General features: G+C 38.4%; 1 protein-coding gene across 8 annotated transcripts in view; it reads left to right on the forward strand.

Moving 5' to 3' along the window:
* Positions 1-13,175, forward strand: part of LOC143247703 (nocturnin-like) — a 45,102-nt gene that overhangs the window by 24,089 nt on the left and 7,838 nt on the right. For 7 of the 8 annotated variants that reach the window (XM_076496113.1, XM_076496118.1, XM_076496115.1 and 4 more), the window contains one exon: positions 1,991-2,052. In XM_076496113.1, coding sequence (XP_076352228.1) covers positions 1,991-2,052 — 62 coding nt within the window. The remainder of the gene's footprint in view (positions 1-1,990; positions 2,053-13,175) is intronic. The other variant, XM_076496120.1, reaches the window with a different exon arrangement.

Raw genomic sequence — 13,175 nt, forward strand, 5'->3', positions numbered from 1 at the left:
CTTCCCATCCTTTGACTCTAAATACGTTTTCCCAACTATTTCCTCATCATTACGTTACTATGTACGGTTCCCCGGTGGTACAGCGGTAAGTCTACGGATTTACAATGCTAAAATCGGAGGACTCGGCAGATAGCCCAGTGTGGGTGTGGCTTTGTTATAAGAAAACACGCTCGTTTTGTACGAAAATACATACACGCCCACAAGATATTGTTATAAAATATTTACAAATAAATGATCAATTCTGGAGAATCTCATAACCCACTAAGCCTGGATGATGTACTTTTGTATTTAATAACGCTCCATATTTCCAAACGTACTCAGTGAACCAAAACGTTTTCAGAACATCAGCCATCTTGAAAGTTAAACGCGTGGTCATTTGAGAGACTTAGATGTGATTAAAAAAAATAAGAGGCGTTTATTACGAAAATAAACATGTGTTGATATAATTACAGTAAAGAACAAAGTTGGTTCAGACCCAAGTTCCTTTTCATCAGGACGATATTCAGTGTTTTCAGACCCAAGTTCCTTTTCATCAGGAGGATATTCAGTGTTTTCAGACCCAAGTTCCTTTTCATCAGGAGGATATTCAGTGTTTTCAGATCCAAGTTCCTCTTCATCAGGAGGATATTCAGTGTTTTCAGACCCAAGTTCCTTTTCATCAGGAGGATATTCAGTGTTTTCAGACCCAAGTTCCTTTTCATCAGGAGGATATTCAGTGTTTTCAGATCCAAGTTCCTTTTCATCAGGATGATATTCAGTGTTTTCAGACCCAAGTTCCTTTTCATCAGGAGGATATTCAGTGTTTTCAGATCCAAGTTCCTTTTCATCAGGATGATATTCAGTGTTTTCAGACCCAAGTTCCTTTTCATCAGGAGGATATTCAGTGTTTTCAGATCCAAGTTCCTTTTCATCAGGAGGATATTCAGTGTTTTGAGATCCAAGTTCCTTTTCATCAGGACGATATTCAGTGTTTTCAGACCCAAGTTCCTTTTCATCAGGAGGATATTCAGTGTTTTCAGATTCAAGTTCCTTTTCATCAGGATGATATTCAGTGTTTTTAGTCCAATGGAAGGTTTCAGCGAGACCGCAAGACGATTGTAAATAAAGAGTGTTTTACAAGGACACTATTCAAGTGTGTGTGTTTCAAGGTAACCGCAACCAGTTCGATCTCGGTTTTAAGGAAGGGTTAGGGTCTGAGGTAATTTGTTTTTTCTAATAGACATTGAGCCCGGCATGGCCAGGTGGGTTAAGGCGTTCGACTCGTAATCTGAGGGTTGCGGGTTCGAATCCCCAACAGACCAAACAAGCTCGCCCTTTCAGCCATGGAGGCGTTATAATGTGATGGTCAATTCCACTATTCGTTGATAAAGTAGTAGCCCAAGAGTTGGCGGTGGGTGGTGATGACTAGCTGCATTCCTTCTAATCTTACACTGCTAACTTGGGGACGGCTAGCGCAGATAGTCCTCGTGTAGCTTTGTGTGAAATTCAAAAACAAACAAACAAATTCTCACAACGTGAACTAGAGGAACACTAAGTCGCGCGCATGCGTCTGCCTCGTACTATGATCATATTCGGCCCGCAAAAAAATACGAAGATATGGTCGTCGTTATCAAAGGACACAGACCATGTTTGGTCAGACAATATGGAATATTATTCAACAGTTTCATCAAACTCTGGTCATTTTCGACTAAGCTATAGAGCAAAAATAATGCGAAGAATCGGACATCGTGTTAACGGATAAGAAATTTTGGGATTTTCCTGATTTTTGACCAGATCTTTCAAAAACTAGTCACCTCCAAGTTAAGTCATAGTCAGTTATGAATAATATTATACATAAGCAGTTTATCGCCAATTAACCTGTTTAGTCGAACTCACTAGCCTACGTATTAATGTTACTTTCATATCTCTGTTGACATGTTTACCTTAAAGTTCTTAAAACTTATTTCGTTCTTTATCATAAAGATTTATTTTTTGTTTCATGTTTTTTAAGCAGATGCCCGAAGCCGTTATGGATTTTGCTGCCTGTTTACGTTTTTTGTTTCGTCTCTTCAGGTCGGTAAAACCTTAATTTATGTTTTATATGTTAGTTTTTCATTAATCAAGCTATTTGTATACTAAATCTAAAACTACTGATTAGAGGGATGTTAAACACATTCTTATAAACTGTTTGTACATCAAATTACTTGTGACCCATACCTCTGATAGTTATTAGATCAAATTACCTGTGGACCCGTTAGTTTGATGGTTATTAGATCAAATTACCTGTGGACCTGTAAGTTTGATGGTTATTAGATCAAATTATCTGTGGACCCGTAAGTTTGATGGTTATTAGATCAAATTACCTGTGGACCCGTAAGTTTGATGGTTATTAGATCAAATTACCTGTGGACCTGTAAGTTTGATGGTTATTAGATCAAATTACCTGTGGACCTGTAAGTTTGATGGTTATTAGATCAAATTACCTGTGGACCTGTAAGTTTGATGGTTATTAGATCAAACTACCTGTGGACCCGTAAGTTTGATGGTTATTAGATCAAACTACCTGTGGACCCGTAAGTTTGATGGTTTGATGGTTATTAGATCAAACTACCTGTGGACCCGTAAGTTTGATGGTTATTAGATCAAACTACCTGTGGACCTGTAAGTTTGATGGTTATTAGATCAAACTACCTGTGGACCTGTAAGTTTGATGGTTATTAGATCAAACTACCTGTGGACCTGTAAGTTTGATGGTTATTAGATCAAAGTTTGATGGTTATTAGATCAAACTACCTGTGGACCTGTAAGTTTGATGGTTATTAGATCAAACTACCTGTGGACCTGTAAGTTTGATGGTTATTAGATCAAAGTTTGATGGTTATTAGATCAAACTACCTGTGGACCTGTAAGTTTGATGGTTATTAGATCAAACTACCTGTGGACCTGTAAGTTTGATGGTTATTAGATCAAACTACCTGTGGACCTGTAAGTTTGATGGTTATTAGATCAAACTACCTGTGGACCTGTAAGTTTGATGGTTATTAGATCAAAGTTTGATGGTTATTAGATCAAACTACCTGTGGACCTGTAAGTTTGATGGTTATTAGATCAAACTACCTGTGGACCTGTAAGTTTGATGGTTATTAGATCAAACTACCTGTGGACCTGTAAGTTTGATGGTTATTAGATCAAACTACCTGTGGACCTGTAAGTTTGATGGTTATTAGATCAAAGTTTGATGGTTATTAGATCAAAGTTTGATGGTTATTAGATCAAACTACCTGTGGACCTGTAAGTTTGATGGTTATTAGATCAAACTACCTGTGGACCTGTAAGTTTGATGGTTATTAGATCAAACTACCTGTGGACCTGTAAGTTTGATGGTTATTAGATCAAACTACCTGTGGACCTGTAAGTTTGATGGTTATTAGATCAAAGTTTGATGGTTATTAGATCAAACTACCTGTGGACCTGTAAGTTTGATGGTTATTAGATCAAAGTTTGATGGTTATTAGATCAAACTACCTGTGGGCCTGTAAGTTTGATGGTTATTAGATCAAAGTTTGATGGTTATTAGATCAAAGTTTGATGGTTATTAGATCAAACTACCTGTGGAACACCTACATCAGCATCTTCTAAAGTTTTAAGGTGAAAACTTCTTGTTTTGTTATGAAACTTCAAAACTAGATTCGTAATTTGTTAACTAACCTCCACCATACACAATCCATGTAGTTGTTCAGGTTTCTCATGTTCTGTCAGTTTAATTATCTTGCAGCTTTGATCTGTTTTACTGACAGAGGGCCGAATATTTAGTCTTTTAATTAGAAGTGCTTGAAGGTCTAACCTCACGTGTTTACTGTGGCGTTTGAACACATTTATAGCGGAAGCATAATACCGTGCAATAACATGTTCAAATTGTGTTTCTACTGCTGGCATGTACCTAAATCCACATTTCTTGTTTCAATACTTTCTTTGTGACGCTAGTTTCGCCGTATTTATTTATTGTCCATTCTCTGTGTATGGAATGAAAGTTATAACGTTACAAGTGTGTCTCTTCACATAGATCGTTTACCTCCTGAAAGGTTTGTTTTACGTTAAGCACAAAGCTACACAATGGGCTATCTGTGCTCTGCCCACTACGGGTATCGAAACCCGGTAGAAAGCGATGCGAATCCGCAGACTTACCGCTGTGCCACTAGGGAGCAACCTGGAAGGATGTCTATGGTGATTGTTCATGGTGACTGTGATTAAATTTTGTTTAGTTGAAATCCGTTAGATGTCGCGTCAGTAAGGATTGTTTTTGAATTTCGCGCAAAGCTATACGAGGGCTATATGCGCTCGCTGTCCCTAATTAAGCAGTGTAAGACTAGAGGGAAGGCATCTAGTCATCACCACCCACCGCCAACTCTTGGGCTACTCTTTTACCAACGAATGGTGGGATTGATTGTAACATATAACGTCCCCACAGCTGAAAGGACGAGCATGTTTGGTGCGACGGGGATTCGAACTCGGGACCCTCAGATTACGAGTCGAACGCCTTAACCCACCTGTTGTAGTCTACTGTTGTTCGGCTACTCTTTTACAAACGAATAGTGGGATTGACTGTAACATTGTAACGTTTTCACGACTGAAAGGGCTAGCATGTTTGTTGCGATGGGAGTTCGAATTCGCGACCCTCGAATTACGAATTCAGTGCCTTAACCACCTGGCCATGTCGGGCCCGGCGTCAGTGAAGACAGAAGCAAGCTTAACTCTGTACATATCATAATTTGTTCTCAGTTTTGAGCCCCACCCCCAGTGGTTCAGCTCTTCCCCTCTCTCCTCAATGTTTTTGTTGCACACGTTGGTTATTTATGGTAAGCGGGTTTGGATGTCCTTTTATTTTCTTTTACAAGGATCATTTTCGGGGCCGTGTCCGTTTTCTTTAATTTTTATGAATTGGTTTATGTTGTTATTTCTGTTTGTTTTAGTGGTCTTAGTAGCAATTGTATTATCCGTTGGAATACAGGTGTATTACCTTAAGAATTCGTAAAAATTATTTTATGGGTTCCGGTACTGTCTTATGAATTCGTAGAGAATGATTTAAAATGCTTTTGTAGTTTGATTTATTTCTTCGTTTTGTTCTGGTATGTTGTTTGTGTTCTTTTGTTTGGGTGTGTCATGAATTTGAACGTGTTACGTGCTGCCCGAGTGTGTGACGTAGGTTTATTGTTTGTGTTGATGACTTATTATGGTTTAGGTGTAGCCAATAAAACTTCTTTCTCTTCCGTTTGCTTACATCCGTTTTGTGTGTTTGTTTGTGTTCGAGTTATATTGTATCTTTTACTATACATGTTTTGATTACCTTATATTTTTAGACTATTTGTAGTTTGCTGTGTGTTGCTATTGGCAATTACAACAGTGTGTGCTTTCTTTGGTAGATCGTGCTAATTGATTTGTTTTGAATTTCGCGCAAAGCTACGCGGGGGTTATACTTGAGCTAGCCGTCCCAAAAATAGCAGTGATAGACTAGAGGGACGACAGCTAGTCATGCGGTTCGAGAACTATATGAGCTATTCTTCCCTAATAGATAGAGAAGAGAGAAGACAGCTAATCAACAATACCCGCCGCCAACTCTTGGGCTACCAACGAATAATGAAAATTAACTGTATCATTATAATGCTCCCAAGGGAGAAAATGTGAGCATGTTCGGTGACGGGATTCGAACCCGCGACCCTCAGATTGCCACTCGAGGCCAGGCTAGGTTATAGTATATATAAAGTTCTATTTATTAGAGCTTTGGTAAGTGGTTCCAGTATTTCCAGGAGGTGGAAACTTCTAACCCATCAAAGAAAACTAATAAATCACTCACCCGTGACATTTCAGACATTTTTCAGGTGTTTGAAGGAAGTTCAAGTATTGAAGTGATAAAATTATAAAATGGTAACACCGCGAGCTGCTACGTAAACACACCGAACGTTACTGGTGTCTGGCCCATATATATGTTTTTATATGATCATATCTTTTGTGGTTCGGCGGAAGCGGTGACTCACTCGGACCAGGGAAGATTTTGTGCAAGAATTACACACACAAGAAAAGGTCGAACAAATATAAAAGCGAAAGGGGGCGCTGTCGTTCCGAGCGGGGAGCAGTGTTAATGTATTCTGATAAGGATGCAAAGTAGTAGTAAGTTATTTCATAGTGTTCCTGCACTCAGCCCCTAATTTAGTAGTATAAGACTAGAGGGAAGGCAACTAGTTCTCACCACCCATCGCCAACTTTTGGGCTTCTCTTTTACCAACGAATGGTGGGATTGGTAAGAACATTATAACACTCTGACGGCTGAAATGTCGAACATGTTTGGTGTGTCGGGGATTCGACCCGCGATATTCGGATTACGAGTCGAATGCCTTAACCACCTGGCCATTCCGGGCCAATGTATGTTAATATGTGTGCTTTATACGAAGCTACAGATCAGTTAATAAAGATATGCTCAAAGTTAGCTCTGACAAGGTGAACGGTACTCGTAAGAAGTTAAAACTATAAAATTCAGGAGTTAAATCCTTCGGATGTACAAAGTACAGAGGGCGCGTTGTGTAGCTTTTCACAAAATGTAGACCAGACAAACGAGTTTGAGTTTAGCGAAGGAAAACACACACCAGTTTTTACCAGTGTTAAAAAGAAACCTCCATTGTAATAAGCGTTCGTCAAACACGTTAAATGAACTAGACAACTGCTGTTTGTACACAGTACCATACGTATATATGATTCACTGAAATCTATTGTGATATTTTATTCGACAAACATGTTTCAAGACAATTGACATTGGTCATGGTCACGCTTGCTAAGTAAGTCTACTCCCTTAGGCCTTGTTTCGCAGCATGTGACCTGGCCTAATATTGGTGCGAGTCACTGTCCTTACACCTGGTTTTATTCTGGTTGTGTATTTTTATACAATTATATCGTCAGCAGGAACTGAGAATGAAAGTATCGAATAGTATCAAATCGTATATATAGTATACAGAAACATAAACCATAAATATGCTACCAGAGGTCGCTCAGATGGAAACTTGTAATATAATGTTTCTTCATTTACTGGAAACAAAGGTATTATTGGAGTATTACCTCAACAATATCACATAAAGGGTTAGAAATGTACAACCCCGAGAGACCAACATCCAGATGTGATGGGTGTAAACGTACGTTAGGTTAGGTGTAGAAAACGTTACGTGATTTTTTTTTTCTTTTCTACAGATACGGGAATATAACCACCTTGAATATTCAGGTTTTCGTTTCTGGTGCCAATGTTGCATGATCTGAACATTTATTCCTCAGTTAACCGGAAAATGAGAGATTTCTATTAGTTTTATGACATATCTCATTAGATTTTGTTTGTTTGGAATTTCGCACAAAGCTACTCGAGGGCTATCTGTGCTAGCCGTCCCTAATTTAGCAGTGTAAGACTAGAGGGAAGGCAGCTAGTCATCACCACCCACCGCCAATTCTTGGGCTACTCTTTTACCAACGAAAAGTGGGATTGACCGTAACATTATACGCCCCCACGGCTGGGAGGGCGAGCATGTTTAGCGCGACGCGGGCACGAACCCGCGACCCTCGGATTACGAGTTGCACGCCTTACGCGCTTGGCCATGCCGGCCCATCTCATTAGAAGACTGGTCTCTTGTTCATCAGGAATACTTTATAAGACTGGTCTCTTTATCAGGAATACATTGTAAGAGTGGTCTCTTCTTCATCAGGAATACATTATAAGACTGGTCTCTTCTTCATCAGGAATACATTATAAGACTGGTCTCTTCTTGACCAGGAATACATTATAAGACTGGTCTCTTCTTCACCAGGAATACATTATAAGACTGGTCTCTTCACCAGGAATACATTATAAGACTGGTCTCTTTATCAGGAATACATTATAAGACTGGTCTCTTCACCAGGAATACATTATAAGACTGGTCTCTTTATCAGGAATACATTATAAGACTGGTCTCTTCTTCATCAGGAATACATTGTAAGACTGGTCTCTTCTTCATCAGGAATACATTATAAGACTGGTCTCTTCTTCATCAGGAATACATTATAAGACTGGTCTCTTCTTCATCAGGAATACATTGTAAGACTGGTCTCTTCTTCATCAGGAATACATTGTAAGACTGGTCTCTTCTTCATCAGGAATACATTGTAAGACTGGTCTCTTCTTCATCAGGAATGCATTATAAGACTGGTCTCTTCTTCATCAGGAATGCATTATAAGAGTGGTCTCTTCTTCACCAGGAATACATTATAAGACTGGTCTCTTCTTCACCAGGAATACATTATAAGACTGGTCTCTTCTTCACCAGGAATACATTATAAGACTGGTCTCTTCTTCATCAGGAATACATTATAAGACTGGTCTCTTCTTCATCAGGAATACATTGTAAGACTGGTCTCTTCTTCATCAGGAATACATTGTAAGACTGGTCTCTTCTTCATCAGGAATACATTGTAAGACTGGTCTCTTCTTCATCAGGAATGCATTATAAGACTGGTCTCTTCTTCATCAGGAATGCATTATAAGAGTGGTCTCTTCTTCACCAGGAATACATTATAAGACTGGTCTCTTCTTCACCAGGAATACATTATAAGACTGGTCTCTTCTTCACCAGGAATACATTATAAGACTGGTCTCTTCTTCATCAGGAATACATTATAAGACTGGTTTCTTTTTTATCAAGAATACATTATAAGACTGGTCTCTTCTTCATCAGGAATACATTATAAGACTGGTCTCTTCTTCATCAGGAATACATTATAAGACTGGTCTCTTTTTTTTATCAAGAATGCATTATAAGACTGGTCTCTTCTTCATCAGGAATACATTGTAAGACTGGTACTTGATGTACAAAGTGGTGTAAATTTAGTGATGGAGACTTCTGCTGTGAAACAACAACAACACCAAAACGTAGTCACGAACCTAATATTTCTTGTTTCATCGCTTTCTTTGAAGTTGCATTAATTAAAGATTTCTGCGTTAATTTATTATTTTATGTTACACCGGACTGGTGTAAACACGTAATTCTGAGGAAATAACATTCCTTTTCTGAAACCTATCTCTCTGGAATTTTTGTTTTTCACTGCAACCAAAAACCCGAACATTTCTAAGAAAGTGTAAATTTTCTTATTGTGATTGGTTAATATTGCTATAAAAACAAAACAAAACGGGTTGTAATACCCAATAGCCAATTGTATAGCTTTTGCTTAACATTAACTGAAGTAGCCAATGGTTAAATTTGTACATTTACCTTCACTTTATGTAGTGTACATATCACAGCATGTAACTCTTATCTGACGTCAGTGGGTAGAATGAAAGACCTGTTTTGATTGGATGGAAATAACAGATTTGACATGCGTCCTACTTGTTTTTCATAAATCCTGAACAGATTGGATGTTTGGTTATTAATCGTGTTCGCACGTGACAGACGAAGATAAGTATTAAACAAATCCTTGTTTTAGATAAGTCTAATGTATTAGCCCAGCATAGCCAGGTGGTTAAGACGCTGAACTCGTAATCTTAGGGTCGCGGGTTCGAGTCATCGTCACACCAAACATGCTCACCTTTTCAACCGTGGGGGTGTTATAATGTTACGATCAATCCCATTATTCGTTGGTAAAAGAGTATCCCAACAGTTGGCAGTGGGTGGTGAAGACTAGCTGCCTTCCTTCTAGTCTTACATTGCTAAATTAGAGATAGCTAGCGCAGATAGCCCTCGTGTAGCTCTGCACGAAATTCAATAGAAACAAACGTTTCCATAGCAACCTGGTGGCTGTTATGCTTTACGTATAGAGAACGTTGTTCAGGCCTCACTGAAAGGGATTAATTACCTGGAGGTTACTAAGGACATAGAAGAAGCTGATCAGAATCCAGCACCTAAAACCGTCGTCTTGAAGCGAAGTAAGGCTTCTCAGCAATGCTTGAAAAAATCTGCTCTGTATTCAGAAGCTTATATACTGCCCTGGTGTCCAGGATTTCACTCTACTCTCGCGTCAGGTTGCCAGTGATCAAATGTAGTCAGTTGTGAAACTACTGGGTCACGCAAACGATGGCCGAGTTTCCACGCGACGTAGGAATGCCCCCTGCCAAATCTCTGTTGATATATCTTATCAGGTAAAGGATTTTTTTTTCTCTCCCCGTTTCTCTCGTACCAGGATGTTTAGTTTGCAATCCACAAATCGTTCTGGTCCCAAAGTTTAACAAGTGATTAAATTTATGTTTGTTTAATGTTTGTATAAAAGTTTTCACTTGTACTGCGGGCACTCTATAAAGGGAAAAATGAATTAGTGTTTAATTAGGAGTATTCGATGCCATATTCTATTGTGACGTTTTAAATGTAAATGTATTGTAATGTTAATATCTGAGTCGTTATTTAAACTGCTTACAAATTCACAATTCACATATCATGCAACATATGCTAAGTTTCGGGACTACGTCACGATGACGTCACAGTTTGTACTTACGTGTCAAATTTGAGGTGCAATGTTACTTTTAACATATCAGCTTTCAAACGGAAACCAAGTTTACATTTGGACCGCTAACGTTATCAGTATCATGCCCTTCCAGAGTTAAATTATTAGTGTTCTTTATCAAGACTATAAACAGATAATAAAACTTCCATGTTGATCGTTTCTTAGGTCGCATGTAGTTATTAAGTAACGGACGTTGATACAAACAAACTGTTAGACAACCGAAAACTAACTTATTGTTGCAATAATTTTGTTGTAGAGAACCAGCACTTCGTTACAACACACCGTGTTGTTAAACAAAAACAACAGAAGTTAATTTGTTACAACATTAACGTTTGTGTTCGTGGCATTCTCATTTATTACATTTTGCTTTTCTGTTACTGTGATAATGTTGAAGTCGCTTTCTGGATAGTCCAGGGTCTTAAAGCTAATCCATTTCTCTTTATATTTGCTTTTCAATGTTACTAATAAAATAATATGCTTATCTTGGAAATTCTAAGCCCCCTATCTGAACATATCGCTATAATTTTAGTGTATGAATATTTTACGTTAGAAATGGATATTACATCCCTACCATCAAAGTGATAAAATTTCAGCTGCGTTACACTATCTGCAAAACACAAAATAATGTTAAAAAGTAGCTCTAACAAATTCGGTTATGCCAAGACTTTGTATCTGCAGTGGCTGTCACATGATTGGCTGAACTGTATATTCAAAACTGTTTTATAGTACCCATACCCTTCTAACTCATCGTGTTATAGCGAACAACAAAAAACCTCAGGTACAAGACTTATCAATGTTTAACAACGTTCGGAGTAGTGCAGCTGTTGTACTGTCCTGTGCTCTGTTTAACTCCTAACAGTGTAGTTGTATGACAACGTTCGGAGTAGTGCAGCCGTAAAACTGTCCTATGCTCTATTTAACTCCTAACAATGTAGGTGTATGACAACTTTCGGAGTAGTGCAGCCGTTGTACTGTCCTGTGCCCGATTTAACTCCTAAGAATGTAGGTGTATAGCAACGTTCGGAGTAGTGCAGCCGTTGTACTGTCCTATGCTCTGTTTAACTCCTAACAATGTAGGTGTTTAGCAACGTTCGGAGTAGTGCAGCCGTTGTACTGTCCTATGCCCTATTTAACTCCTAACAATGTAGGTGTTTAGCAACGTTCGGAGTAGTGCAGCCGTTGTACTGTCCTATGCCCTATTTAACTCCTAACAATGTAGGTTTTTAGCAACGTTCGGAGTAGTGCAGCCGTTGTACTGTCCTATGCCCTATTTAACTCCTAACAATGTAGGTGTATAGCATGCAACTATTGTCTTAATCGTTAAACTTGTACCCTTTTTATACTCTTCTGAACAGTGACAGTCTAATTGGGGACGTTATATTGTGACGGTCAATCCCACTATTCTTTGGTAAAAGAGTAGCCCAAAAGTTGGCGGTGGGTGATGATGACTAGTTGCCTTCCTCTAGTCTTACACTGCTAAATTAGGGACGGCTAGCGCAGATAGCCCTCGTGTAGCTTTGCGCGAAATTAAAAACAAACAAACAGACAAACCAATTAGTGATTACCCCGCACGTGGATAATTGTTATTTTAGTACTAAATTTATCGACCAGAACGTAACCAAGACCGTTACCATGACAAGTAAATAACCAGAGGAAAGAACAAGAACCGTCTACCGAAAGATTAGTACAACACATGGCGCAGTGAAGTTTTCCTGGTCATGTTTGTCCACACAAGATAATCAACCACAGTTCTTTAAGTTAAGGTAATTATTTCACTTTCGAGTCCTGCTAACAAACGATAGCAAGGTATGTGATTCTTCACCAATACCTCATTGTCAATGATCAGGCAACGAATCAACTATAAAAGTAGTTCTAAACTTCGTGAGTGATGGTTGATCGTCACTTGAAATGTTTCGATTTGTTTTTTCAAATCTGAGTTAATAGTTCTTTCCATAATGGTTTCTTCTGTACGAAACTGGGGTTTCACAGTGATTTCTTTATGAACCAGAATATTATGAGTGTTTTTTTATACAAACCAACGTTTTACAATACTTTATTCTTCTTGAACCAAGGTTATTAAAGAAGTTCGGCCTGAACGAATGAAGGTTTTCACAGTTCTTAACAACTGATCAAAAGTGAAACATTTTCTAGAAATTATAAAAAAACGACTTCTTTGACAGGAAATCCGTTTCTGTAGAACAAGTTCAACCTAAACCGAGCCCTATAATGACCAAAATGTACTATTTTTCGTACCCTAGCTGTTAACGACGTTTTCGACCGTAATCCCAAAAAATACAACAACAAAAAAAAAACGTTATAGTTCTCGAAGCGTAGAAGGTTTACGTTAGTAAAATAATCTACACAAGTACAGGGTGTTCGGAAAGTTACTGTGCACTTATATATGTATATGATTACAAAACTGCACAGTGACTTTCCGAACACCCTGTATAAAAACTGATCAAACTATTAAGAGATAAAAATTATAAACGAAACGAACAGTAGTTTAATGTTTATTTTTAGAGCAAAGCTACATTGCTATCTGATGTCTCCACCACGGGGAATTGAAGCCCTATTTTAGTGCTATAAGTGCGTAAACTTACCACTGCTCTATCGGGGGACCGCTGGTGAAATACGAACCTTATTTATACATTTCACACAGACTATATGAAGTGAACCGCATTGATTTCGAGATAACT

This window comes from Tachypleus tridentatus, chromosome 3 (assembly GCF_004210375.1).
Source record: "Tachypleus tridentatus isolate NWPU-2018 chromosome 3, ASM421037v1, whole genome shotgun sequence".
In the NCBI taxonomy this organism is placed as follows: Eukaryota; Metazoa; Arthropoda; class Merostomata; order Xiphosura; family Limulidae; genus Tachypleus; species Tachypleus tridentatus.